This window comes from Mauremys mutica, chromosome 15, assembly GCF_020497125.1.
Source record: "Mauremys mutica isolate MM-2020 ecotype Southern chromosome 15, ASM2049712v1, whole genome shotgun sequence".
NCBI classification, from domain to species: Eukaryota; Metazoa; Chordata; order Testudines; family Geoemydidae; genus Mauremys; species Mauremys mutica.
The window spans coordinates 4,584,268-4,611,154 of NC_059086.1; the positions used below are offsets into that span (position 1 = coordinate 4,584,268).

Here is a 26,887-nt window from a genome sequence, read left to right on the forward strand (position 1 = left end):
CCCCCTGCCTGCCTCCTCTCCTCACTGGGGTCACGCTGAGAAAAAGCTGCTGGCAAGAGGAAATTGAGTGGCACTGTGACCCCCACGGTCACCTCAGGCCCAGTGATGGGTTAGGCCAGCCCTGGGTGCCGCCCATAAAGGAGGCAATAGGGCCCCAAAGCCAGCCCTGGCTCCCAGCTCTCCAGAAACCACCTTCCCCTGGCACGAGCTGACAAAACCCCCAGAAACCAGGACTTTCTCCTGGCACCCAGCTTCCCATCCCCAGGGGCAGAGGCACCTGCTGTGTCAGAGGGTGGCAGGATGCCCCCAGGGGGGCAGTGATGCAATAAGCAGCCCCCAGGGCAGGTTTGCTCCTCACCCAGCTGCGTTAGAGGTTGATTCACATCCTGATGCAGGAGGGTTTGTTTCCCAGCTGTGTATTTTTATTGTGGAGGCTTGTTAGCCATTAAATGTCAGATACGGCCCAGCTCAATTCCCTTGTCAGACACAGCTCCCTCTCTGCGTGCCACCCTGGCAGGGCACAGGGGCCTTAAACAGGGTGGAAAGGACCCCCCAGAGACTCCCCATCATCTCCCAGACCCCCCCACACAGGCAGGGCAGTGGCTATGCTCTGCCCCCCCAGGGCCCAGGGGGCAGAGCGGGAGCATAGCCTGAGCTAGACACAAGGGTTAGGGCTGGAAAGAGACCCACAAGGAGGCAGGGGAGAAGCTGCACCAACCCAGGGAAGCGTGAGTATTTGCCGAAGGCACAAGGCCTGTGTTAATAGCACTCCCCGAGCCTCACTGGAATAAGTGTTATCTGTCTACCAAAGGACTCACGCAGCCCCCCTCACGGCAATATCTGACCACCTCACAACTGCTACTGCATTTAGCCTCACAACTGCGCAGAGGAGAAACCGAGGCAGGGAGAGGCTAAATGACTCACCCCCATGCCACTGTCTGCAAAGTCCAAGAATGGCACCCTCCCCACTGGGCTATCCTTTCTACCAGCACCTGCCCTGCTGTGGAAGGATCACAGGGTCCCATAAAGGCATGGGACATGGGCAGGGCTTGTCGGGCAGGGGGTGGCTTTTTGTTCTGTGGCTGTATGGTGGACAGGCAATGACCAAAGGTCTGAGGTCCCAGCAAACCATTTCCATGGCACATGAATAAATTCACTTCAAAAACACATTTACTTAAACTTGGCATTCACAAGGATGCAGATTTGGATGGGCCTGGGTGCACCAGGGACCACCCATTGCTATGGATTCCCCCCCTCCTCTCATACAGTTCCAGTAGTACCAGTTACTAGATCTATCGTCAAGGCTACAGTGGCATCAGTTCCAGCCCCCTAGGGGACTAAGGCAGTACCTAGTATATACTGTCCAGGTGTCTTATGGGAGGTGTAGTTCAGGTCTCACATGTCCCCATTCTCGTCTATGGGCTAGGCTCCCTGGCCAGCCTACATCTCCCATCATGCTCCATGGTCTTGCCTCTTGGAGATAGGTGTTGGTGCATCATGGGAGTCCCACAGCTACAGTACATCATGGGAGATGTAGGCTGGCTGGGGAGCCCAGCGCACAATAAAGAATGGGGCTAAGAATCACCCAAACTACAACTCCCATGAGGCACCTGGGTAGCATTTCTGAACTGAGCTATTCTGAGTTTTGGGTGGTTCTTTGATTCTGAACAAAAAAGTCAGAATTTTCCACAAGCAGCAGCCACTTCCCCCAGGAGGTTTTGCTGGGTTGAGTCCTGATTTGCTGTTGAAGAACAGCTGCGATGGAGAATTTTCCAACTAGCCCCATTCCCTGGGGAGCGGTGGACCTGCCAAGGGACTGGGCTGGCAGAGCGAGGACAACGACCTCAAGGGGTCCTTGATCGGTGCTGTGGTGGGACCAGCTGATTTCTTGAGGTTCCTTTCTGCCGTAAGCTTCTGGGTTTGTGTGGGTCAGCTCTGGGGGTCTCTGAAAGTACTGATGAGCTTCTTCCGAAGTCTCTGGAAGGATCCAAAAGTGCTTCCTTCCTGGGCAGGCTCCTTGCATAGCTGGGCATGCCGGGAGGTTGGTATCTTCCTCAGAAGCAGGTGGCAGGGCAGATGCCCAAGGAAAATCCACCCGAGGGTGGCACTGAATGGTGGGAAATGGCCCCCTACCTCTTGGAGCTGCCCCCGGCACTGGGGAAACCGTGGGCTCTCGTTGGCATTTTCCCAGCACGCCTACGTAGGAGGTGGCCCGTTGACGTACTTCAGCATGAAATGGAAGGACCGGGTGTAGCAGGGCGTTTCAGCGCGGGAGAGAAGGGAGATGCCGGCCAGGAGGAGCAGGAGCAGCCCAGCCGCAGACAGCAGCAGCCTCTTTATTCCGACCAGGATCCTGGAGCCCGCTCGAGGTTGATCTGAGAAAGCCAAGGGCTGCAACATCGGCCTGGAGGTACGAGAGATGCCAGGATTGGAGTTGGCATGTTGGGGGGGGGGGGGGAGGAAACAGAACAAGAGTCATAGGAGAGGCCCGCTGCAGCTCAACCCCGCTCCCTGCGAGCCCCAGGGAAAAGAGGAGCATGGACTGTGGAACTCCCAGCCACTGGAAACCAGAATGGGCTCCAATGGGACTCACTGCTCCCAGCGTCCCTTTCTCTGTGCTGCTCTGTCCCTTGGCTGGGGGACCAAAGCCCCCTCCCGAGGGGTGAACACCAAAGCCAGTGGAGTGGGGAGGGAGCCTGGCCGCTGTTTCAGACAGAAATGCGTACGGAGACCTTCGCACCAGGGTGTGGGAAAGGGGCAAGTCTGGCGAGGGCTGGAAAGGACGGGTGGTTAGCTAGATACAAGGAATGGGGGCACTAGAAAGTCTGGGCTGGCTTTATGGCTGGTCCGCTGGGAGGTCCACACCCTGCAACACCTCTGTCCTTCATGTCTGAGCCTCATTCGCCCAGGCCGACCGGGCAACCCGGACTGCTCCAGACACCCCTTGGGCACGTCTGCTCTTGCTCTCCCTAACCCTTTGCAGGTGGGCAAGGACCCATGGGGTGGTGACCTGGGACAGACGGCTGGAGGCACTGGTGCAGCGTGCTAACCTGCCCCACTCCCAGGAAAGCAGGCGTCAGGGAGGCAGGGCTGGGAGGTGGGGAGGGGCCAGTCGGGGGAGGGATGGGGCAAAGGACATCTGTCTGTGTCATTCCTGCCCCTCTGGCTCAAAGCAGCAGCCCCCTACCCCTTCTCAATGACGACGGCCACGTCCTCAGAGCCGGGACCGGCCTGACTCCTCTTGCAGGGCTGCAGAAGGAAGGACGGAGAAGGGGGCTGTTAGGGCTGGATGGGGCCCGACACCCCCCTTGAGCTATGGCCAGCACATCCGAGGTACCAGCCCCGAGCCCACCACACGTGGGTCCTTCTTCCTTAACTCACGCGGGGGAAGGAGACTTTACAGAGGGAGAGGTGCTGTCTAGTGGTTAGAGCAGGGGGCTGGGAGCCAGGACTCAGGGGCTCTATCCCCAGTTCTGGGAGGGAGGGGATCTAGTGGGCTAGAGCAGCGGGGGGTTGGGAGTCAGGACTCCTGGGTCCTTCCCCAGCGCCAGGGAGGGGAGCTGTGTCTAGCCTCATGCTTGGCTCATGAGCTGGGCGGGCACGGCTTTCTCGAATGATCCGCAGTACAAGGGGGCCTCCCCTCCTGGGAGTGGCCAGGCATGTCCCTGCTTAGCTTGGGGACTCGGACGGCATCCCAGCTGAGCCCTACTGATGGGGGCGCTCCAGCCGCCTTGCCTGCCCGGGGCTGGACGCTGAGACTGGCAGGGCCAACCAGGTCCTTGTCTTTCCCAGCCACCGCTGCAACCACCCACGCTCGGCCCTGCTGCTTGGGGAGGCGAAACTGGGGGGCGGCCCCATTGCTCTGAGCCCTGCGGGTGGATAGAAAGGGGCAGGGGCGAGACCAGAGGGGAGGACCCTCCCCAGCCCAAATCCCACTTGCATCAGCTCCCCCTGCAGAGGTCATGGGGCTGACCCCAGACCACCTGATCAGCACCACCATCCGCAGCAGGAGCTTGGGGCCAGAGATCTAAGCCCCGCAGGCACCGGGGATGTGGGGGTGCCTGGCCCAAGACCCCCCTGCCCCCTCCAGGGTGCAACAGTGCTCACCTGCATCGCTTCCAGCTTGCCCTGCTCCACGCAGGTCTGGCCCAGCCAGCTCTCAATCCGCCCGGGGTCAAAGGCCACCGTCTCTCTCTGGCGGCAGGCCTCGTCCCGCAGTGCCAGGCCCAGGGGATGCCGGCTGCCCCACTGAGGGGCATTCCCTAAGGGGAGAGGATGGCGCGGGCGTGACTGCCGGGGCAGCAGGGTTACAAGAGAGACATCAGCCCAGGGCAAGGGAGGAAGGATGACCCGGTTATTAGGATACCAACCTGGGAGACAGCAGGGCTGGGTTCAAATCCTTGCTTTGCTACAAGCTCCTTGGGCAAATCGCTTAGCCACTCCATGCCTCAGTTTCCCCTTCTCTGCAATAGGGATACCAGCCTTACGGGGCGGGGGGGTTGAGAGGATACGTGTGCTACAGATTGAGAGGCACTCGGCTAAGTAATGCGGGGCCATCAGCAGGTGGCCCAAAGGAGTTAATAGTGCGAGGCTACAGAGCCAGTGGCGTGGACTACGAAGCCCTTTGCCTTTGGGGTATTGGTTTGATACCATCCCACCTCGGTACATGCGAGCAGTTCACGGCTCCCTACGGTGAAATGAGTTTGTCAGGTCTCAGTCCAGTTCCTGGGGAGTCAAGTGTCTCTCCCCTGCTCCCCCAGCAGAGGGGCCCAGAACTCTAGGGGCCCTGGAGACCGAGCTCATCCCCAGAAGCGACGTCTTTCCAGACCAGTGGCTGAGAAAGATCTCGGGGGCTGGCCGTGCAGGATCTTTCACCAGTCCTGAGCCTGGCTGTTTTATGCTGCAGAAAGCCGTCCCACGCTGAGCCCTCACAGCTCGTTTCACGCCAGCCGCGCCACAGCCATAGCACCGGGGCCACGGGCACCCAAAGGCCAGAGTCTAGCCCATAAAGGACCAAAGCCCTGACCTGGTGCATAACGTACCTTTCACCGTAAGAACCTACGCGGGAAGGAGAGAGCTGATAGCAGAAAACTCTTTTATAGCAGCACAGACAGGCAGAGTGAGATCAAGCTGCTGGGAGGAGAAGCTGGATAAACTAAGAATTAACCACTGGAGCAGCCCCTTAGGAGACACGGGGGATTCTCCATCGCTCTCCACCGAGATCAGATGCTCTACCTCAACCACCAGATCTGGGCTGGCTGCAGCCTGGCTGATCGGAATGGTCCCTTCTGGCCTCAGAATCTATGAATCACCCGGCTCCCTCCGGTCTGTTTCCAGCCGGACTGGGGGCGTCAATTCAGGACTAGAGCTGGGAGAAGCGTTTCAGTTTTCGGTGACAAACACCGGTTTGCAAAACGTGCCGAATCTGCAACGGTTTGGCCGACTCGTTCATGTCGCAAAAACCAAACCACAAATCAGACACACAACTCTGAGGAAGCCCAAACGCTTTCGAAACAAAAAAGTGTTTTGGTTTCTTTCGCTCCGAACAACTTGGGGTTTCGAAAATCCCTTCAATTTCACTTTAAAAAAAAAAAAACGAGGCTCGGACACGAAACATGCCATCCAACTCAGAACAAGATTCTTTTTCCCCCCGTGTTTCCATTTGCCAAAAAATTGAATTTTTTTCCCCATAGATTCAGAGATCACAAGGCCGGAGGGGTCCACTGCCCTGAATTAGTCTAGTCTGGCCTGCAGCATGCGGACCAGAGAACGGCAATGAATTAACTCCTGTTTGAACCTAGATTTCCTGTTATTTATACAGCTTTAGAACATAAGAACGACGATACTGGGTCAGACCGGAGTGGCCAGTGTCAGGTGCTTCAGGGGGAATGAACAGAGCAGGGCAATTATCGAGTGATCCATCCCCTGTCGTCCACTCCCAGCATCTTTTCTTATGACTCCACAAGTCTCCCCTCATTAGCTGGTGGGAGCTACCAAGGGGGTTTCTTGGTAGTGGATAGGCAGTGGTCAGCTGGACTGGACTGTGACGGGCCAGGAACCGAGTCACTTACCGGAACTGCCCCAGACAATTTCCACCTTCCTTCTGGTCGCCAGGGAGAGACAAGGCCCGTGCTGGAAGCCCAGCTGCGCCTGTGTTTCCCCCTGAAAGGGAACGGCCTGTTAATGATAGCCATGCTCAGCCCCCGCTGGCCAAAGCCTCCTCCATCAACCCCGACAGCTCCTCCCCAGCCGACAGGGTTATTCTCATGCTTGGGTTACAGGGAATGGAGGGACACCGCCCCAGATCACACCGTGAATCAGGGTTAGAACTGGGAACAGGACCCAGGAATTAATGGGACCCACGAGCCCCCGCAGATGTATCAGCAATTGGGGGGGGACCAAAGGTGATTGTCCCCCACATACACTTTTTAAACATGGGGGTCCGTGCCTGCCCTGCCCTTTTGAGAACCTGAATTCAGCAGAGGAGCTGGGGGAGGGGAGAGGGAGCATTCCCCCCTCCCCCCTGACCAGAGCTGGGTGGAGTGACTGGCTGGGGTGGCCCTGGGCCCCCCCACTTCTGCTGTCCCTCCGTCACGCCTGGGCCACTGCTGCGTAAAACCCCTTCCAGGATTTTGCTTCGATGCTCCCCGCTGGGGTCGGTTTCATCACACCCAAAACCACCCCCCCCCCAGCCGTTTACAGAAGGGTCCCAGGAAGCCCTTGCTCGTACTTTCACAGGGTTTAAGGCCAGCAGATCCCTGGTGGTACATGTCACGCAGTCACCCCTGTATCAAGCCCAGCCCCCTGGGATGGACTCCGGTAGCTACCTACATTCAGGTCCTCGTGGCCGGAGCCTCTCCCGCATCCAGCCGGCCAGCTGGCAGGCATGCCCAGCTGGCAGCTGCACCTCCGGCCCGGCTCCTCCCACTGGCCCACACCTGGAGAGAGGGAACGGCGGCTGGCGGTATCTGCCCCGTTAAAAGATCCCCCGTGACCCCCCAGAAGCGGCTGCAGCAATGTTGGGCTGGCCCAGCTCGGCTGGCCCCCTTTAAGGGACTGCCCCTTTAAGGCAAGGAGGGCGGGGGGTGAGAAGCCACCTCCTACCCATCATCTGGGGCAGTTTGGGGGGCTCTGCCCCTTTAAGGACTCCTCTCCCCACCACTGCAATGCGGGGCAGCCCGGGCCCGCGACCCATGGCAGCCCGTACCCGTGATGGCACTGCAGTACGATGAATCCTCTTCGTCATGAGACGTGGACCCGCCCACGTCCACCGAGGGGTCCCACTCCAGGTCCAGGCTGCCCCCGCAGGCAGCCCCGAACGGATGGCGGCGCCGGCAGCAGAGAGCCTTGTGTGGGGTGGACTGGTAGATCCAAGCGGCGGGAGGGGGCCCCCTGGCTTCTCCCTCAGGCTCCGGGGACACGTCTGTGAAGCAGTCAGACTCCACGTCGGTGTCTCGGTCTGACAGCCACTCGTCCTCGAAGACCTAGTGGGTGGGTGAGCAGAGAGGGTCAGTAGGAAAGAGACAGCGGCTCCCTAGGCCTTCAGTAGCCTTTAACTAACCCTCTTGCAGTGGATTCTGCAGGGGGCAATTCCAATACACCTGAGCTAAAGGAGAATCCCCAGTCATTGTTGGCAGTATAGGGGCCATGATACATACTCAAGCCATTTTTATTCTACCAGCAGAGGGCAGAGAAGCACACACGAACTTGTAAATTATAATATCTCACTTGGCAATCCTCAAGCACTTTGGAAACGGATACCCAGAAATCACCTCATCTAGCTCTGTGGGTACAGCTGTAGTTGTTTACCCAGAGATCCCTCCCCCAGGGCAGAGATGCCGTCACCTTCGGGATGGGATGTGGCAGCTGTTTATACAGGGATCCCTCAGTGCTGAGATGCAGCTGCCTCTGGGGTGGGGCGTGGCATCTGTTTATGGAGAGCTCCCTCACCCAGTGCTGAGATGCAGCCACCTCTGGAGTGGAACACCCAGCAGCCATTTAACAGCTGCAGAGCAATGCTGCACAACAGTTGAGGAGAAGCAGCAAAGAATCTTTGGCCAGCTGAAAACGCGGGGGGAGGGGGGGGGGAACTTAGGAACGTAAAAACACAACGGTTCACAAGGAAATGTGGCCACGACCCAGGCATTTCGTAGCCCAACTCTTGCCCAAAAAAACCACACCACAATGAGTACCCGATGCCTAGACCTCTCCCCACACCAGCACAACAAAGGCAGCCTCTGCCACCAAACCTGGGCCTTGGGGTCTGGCCAGAGCCCCCCTCACTGAGCCCCCTGCTCTGCTTCTTGCAGCATGCCGGTTGGAATCAGCTGACTTTGACTGGCTTGTATTCCCCTCTGTGCCCCCGCCCCGCTCCCTGCAGCACAGCGCCCCCTGGTGCTGCACTGAGGTCAGCACTGAATGCATGGAGGGGGCGCCCCCTACTGAGCTCCCAAACCCACCCCCTTCAGCACAGCGCCCCCTAATGCCACACTGACTGCAAGAGGAGCGTGCCCCATTCTGTGCTCCCACCCCTCTTTGCAGAAGAGCGCCCCCTAGTGCCATCGTGGGGCATTACAGTCAGCACTGACTGAAGGGAGCACTGCCCCACAATGAATCCCTCACAGCAGTGGCCCTGAGGATTTTCCTGGTAAATCTCCCATCCATAGTCTGGGCAGGGCTGACCCTGCACAGCCAGAGAGCCCAGGTGCCCAGTGACGGCTGAGCTGCCGTGCCCCATGGCACAGGCTCCGTCCCACACGTACCAGCCTCATGCTGACCAGCCGGCGGCGGAAGCGGGACACCCGCCAGAAGACCTCCTGGCAGTAGCAGCTCAGCTCCTGCAGCTCCTCCTCCAGGATCTCGGCGTCCTGCGGCTCGCTCCTCTGGATCAGCCGCTCGCCGGACACCAGCAGCCAGTCGAGCCGCTCCGCGCTGGACCGCACGGCCTCCTGGAACTCCTGGGACAGAGGGGAGACGTTAGCCGAGACAATGGGGCTGGACCCTCCTTGCTCCGTGCAAACTGCCCCGGGAATCTTAGCAGGCATGGCCTCCGATTTCTCTCTTACCCAGAAGACTTCCAGCAGCATAGTGCCCCCTACTGCCATGCTGGGGCACTGGGGTTTGCACTGCAGAGCACCCCCAGTTGAGCCCCACCCTGCTCCCTACACCACAGCGCCCCCTACTGCCATGCTGGGGCACTGGGGTTTGCACTGCAGAGCCCCACCCTGCTCCCTGCAGCACAGCGCCCCCTAGTGCTGCGCTGAGAGGGGAGAGAGCCCTCCGCTGAGCACCTCACCCTGCAGCACAGCGCCCCCTAGTGCTACCGTCTCAATGCTGCCCCAGAGAGAAGGGCCAGACCAAATGAAGGGCCGATCCCAACACCTGCGGGGCGAGGTCGCCCCTCCAGTTCCTGACCCTGCTGAGCTTGCCAGAACGGAGCGGCTCGGCGCCCAAGGTCGCAGGGCTGCGGCAGCTCAGCCGTTGGGTTTATTACGTGCTGTCGAGCGGCCCAGGGACAGGTGCGATCGCTCACTGGAAGCAATAAGCTAATCTCGGTATCGATCTGGCGTTCCCACAGGTTTCCACGCAGAGGCTGGCCGGTTTGAGCAAGCGGAGGGCTGGTAATGCACATCAGCACCTGTTCCCTCCTGCCCCCGGTGCACAGAGCTGGAGGCGAGGGGAGGGATTCAGGAGACCAATCAGCCCTGGGATATTTTAAACACTGCTCGGTGCCTTCAACCGAAGGACAAAGTCCGCCCAGACACAGACAGAGCGATGAGTGGAATACGGCTTGCTGCATGAGATCACTGGGCTGGGATTCAGGAGATGTAGCCTGCCGGGTGACCTGGGGCAAGCCACGCCCCCACTCGGTGCCTCAGTTTCCCCATGTGTCAAAGGGGGCGAACAATACTGCCTCCTTCGGGAAGCGCTTTGAGATCTGCTGAGGAAAGAGCTAGGGATTCTTGGAAGAAAGGGAGAGCTAGTTTTCTACTGGCTTGAGGCCCGGCAAATTCATCTCACGCAGGCCGGCAAATGGCCTATCCAGAGGAAACACTCATCAAGTTTCAATCCCTATTGACCACGGCCCGATGGGAACTGGTGACCTAAAGGTGAAAGGGGTCACAACTCAGGCCCATGCCCCAGCTCCCGAGGGCCCAGGAAGGTGTTTTATACAGGGAGCCTGCAGCTATCCGTCCCTGCGCAGCACTTTGATCCAGGTGATCGCAGCAAATATTTCAGTTTCCTCTCTGAAAACCCACCCGCCTTGTCGCTTACGGACTTTTAACGTTTACGATCACAGAGGTGGGGTGTCTGTCTTCTGCCCCCTGGTGGCGGGGATGAGCCCTGCTCTGTGCGTGCGCAGAAAGAGAGCGGGCACAGAAATGACACTGGATAGAAGAGTACACTTCCCCGTAGACACACGAGACCAACCGAACCTACCCTGATCTACACAACTCCAAGCTTTGGGGAAGTCTGAGCTTGTGTTTGAAGGAGGCGACATGGAGTCGGGACTCCTGGGTTCCATTCCTAGTTAGCCTCCCTGTAAGACTTTAGCAGAGTCACTTCCCTTTTCTGTGCCTCAGTTTCCCCACCTATAATAGAGGAAGATATCGACTCGTATCCCTCGGGAGCTGAATTTATGAAGGTGCTTGGAGATCCTTGGAAGGCAGACGCTACAGCATCACTGGGAGAAAATATTCCCAAGCTGGAACTAGCCTGGTCTGACCCCCCCACCCCTCCTGAGCCTATGTATTTTTCTTAACCCTTTGATTGCCACCATTTCTCTGAATATATTGGCACCTCAGCACCTGACAGGTTAAGTGAAACGTGTCACCCGAAACCAGTTCGGCCGTATGTCATTATCTAAAAATAAAATTTCCCCTTCGGTGAACCAACATTTTCTGTGTAAACAGATGATCAGGTGTGTGCCTGTGTACACATGCGTCTCTGCACATGCGCTTTCCCCTATCACTTCACCAGCGCTACCCGCCTGCGAACAATCGGCCACAGAACAATGAGGGTACTTTGCTCACTCACTGCTCTTCCCATTCAAAGCTCATCACAGACATTAATTCATAGCTCACGAGTTATGAGCCCTCCCTGCTTCCCGTCAGAGGGGGTAAGGAAAGAATATGCAAGGGTCACTTCCCCCTGTGTGGAAATGCAGCCACCTCTGGGGTGGGATGTGGCAGCTGTTTATCCACCGCACTGGGACACCGGGGTGAGCACGGATTCAGAGGGGAGAGCACCTGCTACTGCGCCCTCACCTGACTCCTTGCAGCACAGCGGCCCCTAGAGCCACCCTGGGGCATAGGGGTCAGCACCAACTCCAAGATGAGCACACCTGCTACTCAGCCCTCACCCTGCTCCCTGCAGACCAGCGCCTCTCGCACATTGTGCAAGAGCATTCTGAGATGAGGCTGCCCAGACGTGTGCATTGCACGGATGCATCAGAGTTGGAAGGGGCCCAATACGATCTATACAAGCCCTGCGATCCCTAATCCTTCACAAGAGGACATCCTCCTCTTACCTGCAGCTCCATCATTTTCTCGAGCGAGCTGCCCCCAGAGAAATGTTCCACGTCGGTGAGCCGCAGATCCAGCTCCGTCAGCCATACCTGCACGGTCTCCCGCTCCCACTCAAACTCCTCCCGCTGGCTGACAAAATACTGGGAGAGGGCGGCGGGGAGAAGCAAACAAACAAACAATCAATCAAACAGAGCCAGCAGGTTTAGCAGGAAGTTGGACATCAGAAAATTCACGTTTCAGGGTCCTTCTGCCTAACGCTAATGATGCTGGAGGTTATTAATTATTATTATAAAGGGCCAGGATTTTGAATTCTTGACACATTTGCAGAAGTGGCTGGTAATTTTTACACACCCCTCTTTGATTTTGCCTTAAGCCCAAGGATCTCTTGGGGGCAGACAGACTTTTTGTTCGGTGTTCGTACGCCGCCTGGCGCAACAGGGTACTGGTCCATTCCTGTGGCTTCTGGCTGCTATCACGATACAAAGGGCGAATCAATGACAATACTAATTCACCAGATGCCTGCATGATATCCCTGAGTTTCTGACACTTTGATCTTTTTCATAGAAGGGACCTCGAGAGGTCGTCTAGTCCAGTCCCCTGCACTCACGGCAGAACTAAGTATTATCTCGACCATCCCTGAGAGGTGTTTGTCCAACCTGCTCTTAAAAATCCCCAATGATGGAGATTCCACAACCTCCCTAGGCAATTTATTCCAGTGCTTAACCACCCTGACAGTTAACAACTTTTTCCTAATGATCAACCTAAACCTCCCTTGCTGCAGTTTAAGTCCATTGCTTCTTGTCCTGTCCTCAGAGGTTAAGAAGAACAATTTTTCTCCCTCCTCCTTCTAACAACCTTTTATGTACTTGAGAAGACAGAGGGGACATGATAAGTTTTCTTTTCCAGACTAAAAAAACCCAGTTTTTTCAATCTTCCCTCCTAGGTCATGTTTTCTAGACCTTTAATCATTTTTGTTGCTCTTCTCTGGACTTTCTCCAAATCCTTCCTGAAATGTGGTGGCCAGAACTGGACACAATCCTCCAGCTGAGGCCTAATCAGCATGGAGGAGAGCGGAAGAATTACTTCTTTTGAATTTTGCTCAGCCGAGTGGCGCGAATCAGGGCCTGATCAATTTCACTTTCTGGGCCAGATCCCCCTCTTGTATAAACCAGTGTTGCTCTAATTTACACCAACGGAGGATCTGAAACGTTTCACTGTCCGGGTCTCCCTGCTGAGTAAGGGATCCCCAGTGTAACAAGGGGCAGGTTTATACGCCCATCCTGCCTCCTTCCCCACCCAAATATTATTGGCGGGGGGAGACACCACGGGCACATTTCTCTGCCTGTTATTCCTGGACACAAAGATGGTGCCTTGAGATGCCTCCCCGCCGTGCCAGTGCCCCTCCCCGGGACCTGCCAGCTGGTACCTTCAGTCTCTTGAGGATGGCAGCAGCTCGTTTCTGGAGGTTGTCCCAGCGCTGGTTGCTCTCCTGGACCGCGGCCCGGAGCCGGCCCTGCAAACTGATGCCATTGGCCTGAACCAGCTGCCGGTACTGTCTGTTTAAGGACTCCAGATGGTGCAACTTCTCCTGGATCTGTCTTTGCAGCACCTGGAGGGAGAAAGGGACATCAGAACTGGTGAGGAAGGGCGGCCGGGAGTCAGGACTCCTGTGTTCTGTTCCCAGCTCTGGCAGGGGAGTGGGGTCCAGTGGTTAGAGCATGGAGCTTGGCAGCAGGACTCCTGGGTTCTGTTCCCAGTTCTCCCACTATGTAACTCTGCGGTAAGTCACTTTCATCTCTCTTTCCCTATCTGTCAAATGGAAATAACAAGGCCCGGCCAGAGGGGCAGAAACGTGAGACGAAATGAAACGTTTGCAACGGGCTGCCGAGATCCTTGAAGCGCTATGGAAACTGGAGACTTCGTTAGCCTCTTGCCAAGGGGAGGGACTGGGGGGTTATAAATGTTCCCCTTGTTTGATCTTCTGTGTATTCAGCTTTTCCTACCACCTCTGAAATAAAAGGATTTCAAAAAAACACAACTCAAAGACGCCTCTGCTACTGAGTGTCTCCCCTGAGATCTCTTTCAAGAGACTTCCTGCCAACCCTGCCCTACCCTGGCTGTGCCAACATCACTGCGCAGAAGGAATCATTCCATTTCTTCCAGTATTATTAAATAGGTGCGTTACACTACCACCTACTGTCATCGTGCTGAGCCCTATTAGGTTAATTACGGTTGTAGCTAGCAGTTGCCATCCAGGATCTAGGCCCCATTGTGCTGAGCCTTATTAGGTGTATTGTGGTAGTGTCTATAAACCCTCTTGGAGTTTGGGGCCCCATCAAGCTGAGTCTTATTAGGTGTAATACAGTAGCATCTACCATCCCCATCACGCCTTGTCTTACTACGTATATTACGGTAGCACTGACATCCCCATTCAGGATCGGCACCCCATTGAGCTGAGCCTTATTATGTATATTATGGTAGCACTGACATCCCCATCCAGAAATGGGGCCCCATCATGCTGGGCCTTATTATGTGTATTACGATAGCACCTACATCCCCATCCATTGTGCTGGGTGCCACAGAGACACAGCGCAAGAGATGGTCCCTGCAGCAAGTCTAAATAGACAAAAGGTGGGAGGGGAAACTGAGGCACGGAGCGGGGCAGGGACTGGCCCAACAGGAGGGTGGCAGAGCTATGAACAGAACGCTGGTGTCCTGAGTCCCAGTCTAGTGCTCCATCCGTTGAGCCACGCTGCCCCTCCCCTCGCTCCCATCCTCACCTCGAACTTTTTGAGCTCCTCCTTGGCCACAGTGAAGGGCACCTGGGAGGAAGCAGGGGAGGCAGCCCACAGCTCCGCCGCCCGCAGCCAGTCCTGGAAGCGGGACAGGGAGTCCAGGACCTGCTTGTGCAGCCGGCAGGCCTGCTCGGTCCTGCAGGGAGACAGAGAGGAGCCTCACAGCGCACGGTGATCCGAGCTCTCCCACGCTGGCACACCGTCCCCCCGTCGCCACCCACCGTGTCATGAACGCCAGCGACACCTGCTCCCCTGCCGCGCCAACAGAGCGACTGTAACTGACCAGGGACAGGGAAAGCCAAGGGCCTGGCAGCGTGGCACAGCCGCGGGGGACATCTGGCATCTCTAGAAGATATAGACTCACCCCCACCAGCCCCCACCCCTCTCCACTCCACCAGAGCCCAGCCCCCCTCTACTGCATCCCACCAGCCCCCCCTCGCTCCTCCCCCCACATCCCAGCCCCACTCCCAGATCCCTTCATCCTTTTTTTCCTGCTGCCCACAAAATGAACCCCCCCCCAAAAAAAGGAACCCCGGGACCCAAATCCCCACCATCCTTTGCATCCTCAAAGGATTCTGGGAAGAGGTGGGTCATTGGGCATCTTGCAGGTGGTGGGACACAGAAAGGCCGACACTCCGCTATGCCCTGATACTGGGCGGCATCTCCCTCCTCCCCAAATACCAGAGCCTGGATCTCAGTCTCACCTGATCCGTTTCTCCACGGAGGCTGTGCAGACGCTGCAGCCGGCCGCGTCGGGCGCCGGCTCCCCCCGACCCACAGAGAACATCCGAGATTCCAGAAGAGCCGGGCTGAAGCTCTGGGCCACGCTGTCCCTCTGCATCTCTGGCTCCCCCTCACTTCACAATCCCCGCAAGCGTCTCGGGGATGCCTGGGCATCCGGACAAAGCCTGGGCATCGGCAGGGGGCCCATGACTGCCCCTCCCGGGAGCGGGTCCGGCCAATCCTGTCTGGGCACAAACAGATCTCACCTGAGTAACAGGGCTGCCACTCGCAGCGCTGGGAGCCGCACGGCAGGGCCGCCCGGAACCCAGGTGCGGGGCCCTGCTGGGGAGACAGGAACTCCTAAGGGCAACAGGTGCAGAGAAAATCCAGCCATCCCCCGGGGGAGAACGCTCTGCTCTCGTAAATTACAGCCACGCTGGGAGGCCCCTGGGTCACAGGTATTCCCGAAGGGGGGAGGGAAGGGTATCACTGCATGGAGGAGCTTCGAAATAGGTGGAAACTAGACTCTGCAAATCTGTCCCCCCCCCCACCTCATCCCATGCTCCCCAGGCAGTATGAAGACGGTATAAGGAGCAGATCAGGGGTGTGGACTATTCTCTGCCCCCCTGGGGCCCATAGGGATGGATTAGGGGGCATGGCTGGGATGCATTGCTGTTGTTCTCTGCCCCCCAAGCACCTACAGGGGGCAGATTGGGCGCGTAGCCAGAGGACACTGCACAGAGGCTAGTCTCTGCCCCCCGGGGGCGGATCAGGGGGGTATGGCCAGCGCACAGCAACTATTCTCTGCCCCCCAGAACCTTAGAGCAGCTGCGAGGTTGCTCTAACCGCTGCAAAAGGGCCCGGCAGGGCCACGAATACAGAGAACACAAAGGAAGTTTAAAGCCACCAGCCGCGCCCCCACATGGACAGACAGGGTAAATGACAATCAGGGCCTGTATTCCGGTGGGGCAGGTGGCTGCGCTAATGGCAGCTTTGCAGCCACTTTGCACGGCCTCTGGCTGCATAAGAGGGCTGCCAGCAAAGTCAGGGAGTCACGCGTTTGCAGATGGCTTGGCTGCGGCACATCAAATTAGCAGCAGACCTGGACCCAGGAATGGGGCCTGGGGAGACTGAATTGAACAGAGGGTGGGAGAAGGCAGTGAAAGGGGTGTGGTAAAGGTGGCTGGAGGAGATGCCCTGCAAATAACATTACCAGAAGGAAGACACTGACCCGGGGGGGAGGGGGGGTTGGTTTACTCACTAGAGGGGGGGGCAGTGTCACTCCCTGTCATGGTGACCGGTGCAAGCCTAGGACGCAGCAACAGCCATTAGTCAGCACCTCCCTGTGAGATCCCCCCTCCCCAGGACTGGAAGCTGGGACCGGGGTGGGCGAGATCTAGCAGCTATGGCTGCAGGTAGGTCTGGCTCCAGCATTTGCGCCCCCCCAAGTGGCCGGTGGGGGGGGGGGGGAGCCGCAATTTGCGGCTCTTCGGCAGCAGCTCTACCGCCGCCGCTTCATTCTTCGGCGGCAGGTCCTTCCCTCCAAGAGGGACCGAGGGACCAGCCGCCGAAGAGCCGTCCGTGCCGCCCCTTTCCATTGGCTGCCCCATCCACCTGCTTGCTGCGCTGGTCCCTGGAGCCGGCCCTGGCTGCCGGGGAATGGACCAATCAGCTGCGGATGCAGGGGAGGGAACCAAGCGGGGCTCTTTCCCTCTGCTCTACAAAAATCCCGGACGTTGCCTGTTATTTGAAAAATCCGCCCTGACAGAGGATGAAGCCTCAAAAAAGAGAGAGGCGACATCTGGGAAAACCCAGACGCATGGTAACCCTACCTGCAAAGGAAAACAAAATAGGGCGTAGGCCCCTTTAATTTGGCTTCCTTGGTTCCCTGTGCTGCTGGAGATCCTGCTTCGTAGAATCCAAGGCCAGCAGGGCCCATTGTAACCAATGAGTGTGACCCGCAGCTTAGCACGGGCCAGAGAACGTAGGAACGGCCAGACTGGGTGAGACCAAAGGTCCATCTAGCCCAGTAGCCTGTCTTCCAACAGTGGCCAATGCCAGGTGCCCCAGAGGGAACGAACAGAACAGGGAATCATCAAGTGATCCATCCTGTCGCTCATTCCCAGCTTCTGGCAAACAGAGGCTGGGGACACCATCCCGGCCCATCCAGGCTATTAGCCATTGATGGACCTTCCTCCATGAGCTTATCTAGTTCTTTTTTGAACCCTGTTAGTCTTGGCCTTCACAACAAAGTCCTGCCCCAAAATAATCCCGAGGCCAGATCTCTTAGGAAAATACCCAGCCCTGGTTTAAAAACCGTCAATTCAGGAGGTCTAAAAAAAATCATGACTGCACAGAGAGAGTGAAATCATGACTGGTGCGGAGAGAGTGAATAAGGAAGTGTTATTTACCCCTTCACATTACACAAAAACCAGGGGTCACCCAATGAAATCAATAGGCAGCAAATTTAAGATAAACATAAGGAAGTACTTCTTTACAGAATGCACACAACCTGTGGAACTCATTGCCAGGGGATGTTGTGAAGGCCAAGACTATAACAGGATCCAAAAAGAATTAGGTAAATGCCTGGAGGATCGGTCCATCAATGGCTATTAGCTAATATGGTCAGGGACACAACCCCATGCCCTGACTGTCAGAAGCTGGGAGTGGACGACAGGATGGATCAGTTGATGATCACCTGTTCTGTTCATTCCCTCTGGGGCATCTGGCATTGGCCACTGTCGGAAGACAGGATACTGAGCTAGATGGCCCGTTCGTCTGACCCACTATGGCCGTTCCTATGTTCAGTGATGGAGAATCCACCACAACCCTCGGTAAATTGTTCCAGTGCTTAATTAGTCTCACCATAAAGATCGACATCTTATTTCCAGTCTGAATGTATCTAGTTTCAGCGGCTGTGGGATCGTGTCATGGAACGGCTCCTGGTGCTATTACGGCTGGTCTGCAGAAAGGGACCCCTGTCAGCCACCAGTGGAGCCTTGCATTCCACGACCGTCTGAGATCTCCTTAAAGCCAAAGCGGCCTGGCCTGCACGCTCCTTCAGGACCGACCGAAGGAGTCATCCAAGCCCCCTCAGGTAGTGAAGGCAGCTGCTGACTCTCAGGGGTGCCCGCAGACTCGGTCAGAGCATGGATGGATGGTTGCCAACACCAGGGTGAGGAGATGGGCTGTAGGGTGTGGCTGGCGGAGGCAGAGCGCCAGCGGAACAGCGTTTCAGGCTGGAAGGGAGCATTAAATCATTGAGCCTGGCCTCCCGCAGAGCGCCCAACAGGACATTCCATTCCACCCAAATACCCCGACACGGAGCTCGACTGAGATCAAACTGCAAACCGTAGGCAGAGGCCAGCAGAGACCCAGGGGCCAGCAGGGCCTGAGGCCCACACCATGGCAGAGAATTGATTAGGTGAGAGTCCCTGCCAATCTGACCTTGGGGAAATTCCTTCCTGGCCCTGAATCTGGGCATCAGTTGGACCCTGAGCCTGTGAGCAAGACCCACCAGCCAGGCATCTAAAAACCACCCCCAGCGCTGGACCACCCCATCCAGTGTCTCGTCTCCAGCTGTGGCCAATCCCCAATGCCTCAGAGGAAGGTGAAATCTGCCCTCCCCGCCCCCAGATTACAACTGTGCATCGGGGGGTTGGGGGGGGGGGAGGAAAACCTTCCTGACCCTGCAAGCAACTGACTGACGCCTTGAAGCAAGAATTATGAGCGTGACCCTAAGAAGTAGCAGAGGGACAGGGCTTCTTGGGCACAGAGCCCACTGGATGGGCAGACATGGGGATTTCTGAGCGAGGAGGCTGCCTGCTGCCGTTTCTGCCTACTGCGTTCAGGGACACGGGACTTTCGGCACATTCTGTGTAAACAAACACCTGGTGACCACTGATTTTTTCCTCCTAATGGAAATAACCCTGCAAAGTCCCCAAATATTATCTAAGGGGCTCAGGCCAAAGGGGCAACACTAGTATTATTAGGTGTATTACGGTAGTGCCTAGGCACCCCATCATGGACCAGGACCCTATTGTGTACATTTGCAATCCTATTAGGTGCAGTACGGTAGCGTCTAGGCATCCTAGTCCTGGACTGGGGTCCCATTGTGCCAGGTACGGTATATTTTGACGGCTATTGGGTGTATTACGGTAGGGCAGAGGGCATGCTAGCAACGGCCCAGGACCCCGTTGTGCTGGGTGCTGTACAAAAGGCCCCTCCTTAGATAGTTGTCAATCCAAGTACAAGACCAGGTGGAGACAGACCGAGCGCCCGGGGGGGGGACACAAGGAGACAGTGCTGGCAGCGGGACGGGCAGGGGTCTCACCAGCCCCCAATCAGTGCCAGCTCTAAACTCCAGCCTGTGGCCCCCACCTCCCCCCTGGCTCAAAGATCTCGCTCCTACAGTGCTGCCTGCCTGCCGCGGCGTCCGCCCCGAAACAAAACTGACCACCCAGGGATCTGCCTCCTCCTTTGCCAGCCAGCAGAACCGAAAGCCAAACCCAGCAGGCCAATGCTCCGGCCCGGGCTGAGCCAACCGCCCTCCTCCCCGCCCTGCCTGTTTCCTTGTTTGTTCCTTAGCTGCTTTTGTGCCAACCAACGTGTGATTTGTTTGTTGTGCCTCAGGAGGCCATAACTCGCCCCACCCCTGATTGTTGCTCAGCGGTTTCCAGGCCACCTGCTTCGTTGGCGAGCTGGAGCCCGGCCTTGGGGTGTTGGGCGAGCGCTAAGAGGCGCAGGAAAAGATTCCCCCTTGCCCAGCACTGCAGGGCTGACTAAGGGAACAGTGGAGGGGCATGGATAGATTACGGGGATGGACGACACCCAGGCACCTTAATCGGGGGCGGGGGAGGGGGGCGCTGCCCGTCATCTTGTGAGCTTCACTGCCCCTTACGCTAAACGCTTTAGAAGGGCCCCGCCACAGTGCTTCATTTTTGACAGAGCTGCGCCCCGGCCCCTCTAAGCTTGGCAGTTTATAGCCCCGTACTCGGTCCCTGACTAACCCAATCGACCCCACTCCCCTGCCAGAGTTAGGGATCGAACCCAGGAGCCCTGACTCCCGTCCCTGACTAACCCAATCGACCCCACTCCCCTGCCAGAGTTAGGGATCGAACCCAGGAGCCCTGACTCCCGTCCCTGACTAACCCAATCGATCCCACTCCCCTGCCAGAGTTAGGGTTTGAACCCAGGAGCCCTGATTCCTGTCCCTGACTAACCCAAATCGATCCCACTCCCCTGCCAGAGTTAGGGTTCGAACCCAGGAGTCCTGACTCCCAGACCTCCCTGCTCTAACCACTGGACACCCCTGTCCTCTGATCACTCAGAAAAGAACCTGGGAAAGGAGTCCTGATGCCCAGCACCTCCTGGTCCACCCACTACCCTCCTGTGCTGCCCCATAATAAAACGTGACATGGGATATCACCCTGCATGTCCTGTCTGGATGGGCCTTTCCCACTCCATGGTACTGCCACCCTCTGGAAAATGAACCTGCTGGAGGAGTCCTTAAGTCTTGAGCAAACAGACCAAGAATTCTGCAAACACGCTCTGGACCTTTGAAGAGGCAGCGAAAAAAAAAAAATGCAGAAGGATCCAGAGTCCACCCCCCCTCCGGCCCGGGGACGACTCTGAACCCCACCCCCATGGGAGGCTGTAAGCCTGCAAAGAAGCCTACGATGGCCTAAGTGGGCCCCGATTCTCAGTCATGCTGAGGCTCCCCTGTGCCACACTGGGGTGGAAACAACCCCCCTGAAAATCCATCCCCGCCCTGTGGCTGGCATGGAGTTAGTGTCAAGGTTTTGTGCCCAGCCTCCGGTGTAGGGGCTGGATCTGTGGGTATAGCCAGGGCGCACTGGGCTGTGGCTGTTCTGTGTCCCCCAGGGCCCATAGCGGGTGGATTGGGGGCGTGGCTGGCCCATAGGGGGGCGGATCGGGGCATGGCTGGGGCACACTGCGCTCCAGCTATTCTCTGCCCCACAGATGGGGGCTGTGGCTGGGCAGGATGCAAAGAGGAGACCCACAGCCACCTCTCCCCAGCCGTACCCTGAATGCAGGATCGGGGCAGCTGAGAATCAGGGCAACCCTCAGCCCTTCCCAGTCCCCTGTGTATGCAGCCAGCGCTGCAGGCAGCTTCCCCAGCACATAAGGCTGCCCGGACCCCCAGCTCTTTACCTTCCTGAAGCCCCCTACATCCCCTGATCTCACACCATTGCTACGGCGTCCAAAGCATCCTCACTGTTGGCTACTGAAAACCAGGTGTGGCTCCGCCAAGGACCTTAGGCCACTCGTTTGCTTTCACCGTGCCTCAGTTTCTCCTCCTGCCCTTTGTCTAGTTAGACTGAAAGCTCTCCGGGGCTGGACTGTCTTGGCAGGGCAGAGCCCCTAGTCACCACAGTGATATAAAATAAAGTGGAACCGCTTGGGATTTTCTGATCCACCCTGGCCCCCATGTCCATGGAAATTCCTGCCCTTTGCGAACTCCAGCAGGAAATCCCGGATCCTGCCGACCCTGGACTTTGACCCCAATTCTGTGGCTGTTCCTATTTTAGAGAGAATGTGGGAAGGTTTGTGGGTTGGGGGGAGGCAAGGTCCGAGAGCTCCTGGGAATCGGCCAGGCAGGCAGGAGGCCCTCAGAAGTGGTATCAACCATTCTGAGTGGGCAGCGATTACACAGGCAGGCAGAGTCACAGGAGCAAGCTACTTTGCGTCTCTGTGCCTCAGTTTCCCCATCCAGCCCTGCCTTGTAAAGCACGCTGAGGTCTACCCCTGATAAGAACTAGGCACTGTAATTACCTCTCTCCCGCCCCCCTTCTTCTGTGTCTCAGAAACTAATTTGCAGTTTATCTGTTGAAGCATAAGAAATAAGGGCTGGATATTTCTCACTCCCCAGGACCCTCTTACCAAAACCCTTTGCTGGTCAGGGTTAGATTCCAAGGTGGGAAGACAGACGGATGGTTGCTGAGCGGCCACAAATTTCTTTCAGTGGGGCAAGATGAGGAGCGTTTCAGGAAGATGTTTCCAGCCCTGGAAGGCAGCGATCAGGGAAACCGGATTATTTTTGTTCCAGCTGCCAAACGCCAGTTCTCTGAATCTGAAAGGCAACTCGGTCCCCCGCGCTATGGATGGTGGCTGAATTCACAGGGAGACAGCATGATCGGTCCAAGGTTATTTTTTATATTACAGCGGAGCTTAGAGCGACCGAGATCGGGGCCCCGTCGGGCTGGGTGCTGCCCAGACATACAACGACCGAGATCGGGGTCCCATCGGGCCAGGCGCTGCCAGACACTGAGTGAGCCACTGTCACTGCCCCAAAGAGGATGAGCTTTGGTACAAGTCTACACTTCAAATGCTGCAGCTGCACAACGTAGCAGCTCAATGAAGACGCTACCTATGCCGACAAGAGGGCTTCTCCCCTCGGCGTAGGTAACCCACCTCCCCAAGGGGTGGGAGCTATATCGACTGGAGACTTCTCCCGTTGACTTAGCGCTGTCTGCACTGGGGCTTAGTTCGGTTTCACTGCGTCGCTCAGGGGGGTGGATTTCTCACACCCCTGAGCGACCCTTATGCAGACCTAGCGTAGCCCTGCCCCCCGTGGACCGTGCAGTTAATGGGGCTCAGCAGAAGGGCCTGGGGTCTGTTCCTAGGGCCTGTTTGCAGGCTCAGGGCTTGCGTTTGCACTGTGCCAAGTGCATTTCAGTTGTTACCAGAAGCAAGTGTTGAATAATCATCACAGGGCAAGTGAAGTTACACCAGTCAACTTATCCAGGTGGGGACGCTCAGCCCCTGGCTGCTAGGTTGGGGTCCCAGAGACAGACGGTTGAAACCCAACATTTGCTTTGAACCTAAAAATCAGTGTGAAAAACTCTTTCTAGCAGGCAGGGCCTGCTCCTGCCAGGCGCTGGGCACCCGGGACTGCCAGCAAAGCCACCAGGAAACAAAGAGCCGCGTGGTTATTGGGCCCTCGAGACCTGCCTTCCAGTCCCAGCTCGGCCAGGGGTGAGTCACTTTCCCCATCTGGGAAGTGGGGCTAAGGCTACGTTGGTTAGGCAGTGAGCTCTTCAGGCAAGGAGCCTCTCATCCTGCATGTACAGCTCCTAGCACACCGGGGCCTAGAGATGCTACGATAATACAAAGGAGGACGACCATCAGGTGCGATCCTGGGTTGCTGAAGCCATATTTTCTGCCAGGTCTATTTGGCAGCATGCCCCTTTAAGCCTGTGCTCCAGGAGTCCGTGCCATGACCCAGCCCCCCCGGCAGGGATATACTGTAACCCCCACCGAAGCCACAAACTTTGTACTTTGTCAATCGACCAGGCCACGTCTCCGACCTGGCAGCCAGGGTTAAAACGAGAGAATAAATATTGACCGTGGAGTTCACACCTGCCCCTGGGATCCAGCTCCTGGTAAAGCTTCCCCAGCCATGATTCTCTCATCCCAGCACCCCCTAAATCCAGAGGAGTCAGGGGCAGCTTTGCTAGGGAAGAACGGAGCCTCGTGTTTCCATTACTGCTGTTTATGATGGTGCCACCTCCCCGCCCCAGCGGCCAGTACGCCAGACACGGCATGGATCCCCGACTGAGCCTGGTGCCCCATTGTGCCAGGTACAGCACAACCCCTCCCCAACCAAGGTCGGGGGACCCCCACTGTGATAGGGGCAGCACAGACCCCCCTCACCCTGCTGAGATCAGGGGCCCCCATTGTGCCAGGTGCAGCAGACCCTAATTATGACCACAGCCCCACCACGCCTGTCACAGCACAACCCCCCCCCCGACACACAACCGAGAGCGGGGTCCCCAGTGTGCTAGGTGCAGCACAGACCCCTCCCAACTGAGACATGGGGCCCCCATTCAGGGCCCCACTGCACCCATCACAGCACAACCACCCCCCCCAAACCAAGACTGAGGGGGTCCCCATTGTGTGAGGTGCTGCATGGACCCCATGTGCTGGGCGCTACATAGACACAGACTCCCTGCTTCAATAATCTGACTGTTGAGTCACAATTATCCCCCCCCACACCCCCTGCTTTGACAGATGGAAATTTGCAGCCCAGAGACCAGGTGAGATCAGCACCAGTTGCCTCGCTCTGCGGGGCCAGTAATGCCGGGCGCTCCAGCCGGCTGCCTCGCCCAGTGGCTGCCCTCACCGTACCTGATAAGCAGCAGCTTAATTGTAATCCTCCGGGGCCCACTGGATCTGCAGTTCGACCCAGAACCGAGACCCTTTGCATCTCCAGGGCTGATCAATCATTAACAGGTCCCACTCCCTCCTCCGCCCTGCCCTCAGGGCAGCTGGGTGAGTCAGAGACCCCCCCCTGAGCTGAGCATCTCCCCACCTGTCTGGAGATGGGCGGCGAGCTATATTCCAGGTTCTCCCCTGGCTTTCGGAGCAGGTGCGCTGGGCTGGGAGAACGGCACAAAGGCGGCACCGCACGGACAGAGAAGGAGGGTGGAGAGGTGCCAAGTAACCTGACCTTCCCCCGACAGGTAATCGGGAGCGGAAGCCCAGCCCAACCCGGCTTGCTCAAACAAATCCAGCGCAGGCAAAGCAGCTCGGTTGGTTTCAGAGAGAATCGGGTCCTTAAGTCTTAACCGGTTCAGCCCAGGGCGGGGATTTACACTGGGCTGTTACAACCCCTACCCCAATTCATTGTTTGCAGACTCCTCCGGGGCAGAGAGGAACCGAATTCCATGGCTGGATTGCCAACACCAGACAGACACGAGGAGTCAGGGAAAGAGGTGCCGGGAAACACAATCCCTCTGGGGTCAGGGCGCAGTACAGGTGCCAGGGAAGCACCCAGTGTGGTGGCACTAGCCCCAGGTTAGACATGGGGAAAATGAGGTGCCAGGAATAAAACCCAGGAGTCCTGTCTCCCATACCGGCCCCCTCCCAGAGCTGGGGATAGAACCCAGAGATCCTGCCTCCCTGCTCTAAACACTAGACCCCACTCCCCTCCCGAAGATGGGAATAGAACCAAGGAGTCCTGCCTCCCAGCTCCCCCTGCTCTAACTACTAGACCCCACTCCCCTTCCAGAGCCAGGAATAGAACCCAGGAGTCCCCCCCTGATCTAACCCGCACTTTCCCTGCACAGAACTGGAAATATCTGAGTCAGAACCCTGCTTTTTAGCCTCAAGACCATCTCAGCCCTACAGGCTAGAGGGAGTTGAGAAGGCTTTAGGGGTCAAATTTCCTTCACAAACAGGCTGGCTGATGGCAGATATTAGAAGAAAAGCAAATAGCTCTATAAAGCACTGGGATTTCCCCAAAGGGTTTGATCGGATCGTCCCCATCAGCAGGGATGAGAAAGAACCCTGGTTGCATTACAGCCAAACAATGGAGACTCTAATCCTGCCACATTAAACTACTGAAACTTACCATTAAACGTACCCTTCTTAAGTGTGCTCTCACTACGCCGAGCTGCCTGAACATTAAGAAGCAGGTTCTTGTACCTGCAAAGGAAATTTCCTGGAAAGTTGGAGGGACATTGAATGAGATGTTTGTGGGAAGGCAGATGATTTAACAAAAAAAAGTGACTTTGCAATATGCAAGCACAGCAGGTATGGCAGCCCCATCTAGGAGCGACAGGAAGGATAGCAGTCTACTACAGCTAACAGCTGAAGGAGTTACCCTTTTAACTCAAGAGGTAGCACACTGTGCTGTGGATTTTGATTGTCCTGAGTTCAAGTCCTGTTGTGAACTCAATGACGACTTTCATAGCCCGGGCATTTGCTTTTGCAGTTCTGCCAGCCACAGACCCCCAACTAAGATCAGGGCCCACATCACAATGGGCATTGCCCAGAAACCCACTGAGATCGGAGCTTCCATCGCCCCCAGCGCTGCCCAAGATCGGGGTTCGTCCCCCGCCCCGTCACCCTGGGCGCTGCCCAGACCCTGACCGAAATCACACCCCCCCATCACCCTGACAGAGATCACCCCCCCACCCTCCATCACCCTGGCACTGAGATCAACCCCCCCACCCCCCAAATCATGTTCCAATAACCTTAGTCTGTGAACAGCCAATGGACCTGGGGCACTGGAGCAGAGTAGGTGGTTATGTGGGTATTGAACAGTTTAAGGCACACATTGGGAACACTGTATGTTTACGTGAACGTACGTACCAACCGGTCTGTGGACCGAACAGAGGGCTGGGAGCCAGGACTTCCCAAGTTCTATCGCTATCTCTGCAGTCTCCTATGGGCTTTTTCCACAGATGGGGAGGATCTGGCTGCTGCATTAGGAAAACAACCTCTGTCATTTCAGGGACTGGGGGAGAGCCTGCCTGCCTGCAAAAAGAGGTTGCTCCCTGGACTAATGAAACATGGAAGCAAGGAAAGAGTCAGGCTGACGGGGAAGAGCCGCACCCGCGCCCTATGCAGCGCAGACAACTGTGGGGAGCATGCAGAATTCAGCATGCTTCAGGCAGGATTCACATCTCTCCTGTTCCTGCACTAGGGGCAGGGATGGGGGGAGGGAGGGAGGGAAGAGGTGGCTTGAAGCCCCCTTTGCTCTCCCCACATTCTGGGCCTTGCCCAGCTCCCAGCAAGTCAGAGCAACCCCGAGGCTGCTCTAACTCCCATACTCCCTGGAGAGCAGAGAAATGGGCCTAGCGCAGTGTGCTTCAGCCATGCCCCCGAGCCACCCCCTCAGCCAGAATGCTGGGCCCTAATGCTAGTTCCACCTAGGCTGGGGAAGACCCCTGCAGGGGTGGGGGTGGGAGAAGACTGCTTCCCCCACTTAAAGGGCCATTTATGCTGCACAGAGCAGCTCAAGTGTAATTATCCAAAGGAATGTCAAGAGGCCTCTTGATCCTGGTCTATAAGTACCTACACAGGCGGCAGATT

General features: G+C 57.0%; 1 protein-coding gene across 6 annotated transcripts; it reads right to left on the minus strand.

The window, feature by feature from the left end:
• Nucleotides 1-1,148: 1,148 nt before the first annotated feature.
• Nucleotides 1,149-24,959, minus strand: SYNE4 (spectrin repeat containing nuclear envelope family member 4). 6 transcript variants are annotated; one of them, XM_044988536.1, is made up of 13 exons: nucleotides 24,381-24,959; nucleotides 21,950-22,072; nucleotides 15,028-15,291; nucleotides 14,309-14,459; nucleotides 12,955-13,137; nucleotides 11,531-11,668; nucleotides 8,763-8,957; nucleotides 7,208-7,484; nucleotides 6,832-6,938; nucleotides 6,072-6,162; nucleotides 4,108-4,307; nucleotides 3,188-3,249; nucleotides 1,149-2,404 (listed from the first exon to the last, which is right to left on the minus strand). In XM_044988536.1, the coding sequence occupies exons 3-13, from the start codon at nucleotides 15,162-15,164 to the stop codon at nucleotides 2,197-2,199; spliced, it is 1,749 nt and encodes a 582-aa protein (XP_044844471.1). In that variant the 5' UTR covers nucleotides 15,165-15,291; nucleotides 21,950-22,072; nucleotides 24,381-24,959; the 3' UTR covers nucleotides 1,149-2,196. The 6 variants fall into 6 exon arrangements, with proteins under 6 accessions (XP_044844471.1, XP_044844473.1, XP_044844475.1 ...); XM_044988538.1 differs by lacking the exon at nucleotides 24,381-24,959 and adding an exon at nucleotides 24,197-24,290 and having other exon boundaries at nucleotides 15,028-15,287; XM_044988540.1 differs by lacking the exon at nucleotides 24,381-24,959 and adding an exon at nucleotides 24,197-24,290 and having other exon boundaries at nucleotides 4,108-4,262.
• Between the last annotated feature and the right edge of the window lie 1,928 nt (nucleotides 24,960-26,887).

Excerpts from the sequence above, each read along its gene's own strand:
- SYNE4 (XM_044988536.1), bottom strand. The coding sequence starts at position 15,164 with ATGCAGAGGGACAGCGTGGCCCAGAGCTTCAGCCCGGCTCTTCTGGAA. Across the intron at positions 13,138-14,308 it reads AGGAGCTCAAAAAGTTCGAG|GTGCTGCAAAGACAGATCCA; the intron begins GTGAGGATGGGA and ends TTCTCCCTCCAG. Across the intron at positions 2,405-3,187 it reads GCCGTCGTCATTGAGAAGGG|GCCGATGTTGCAGCCCTTGG; the intron begins GTAGGGGGCTGC and ends TCGTACCTCCAG.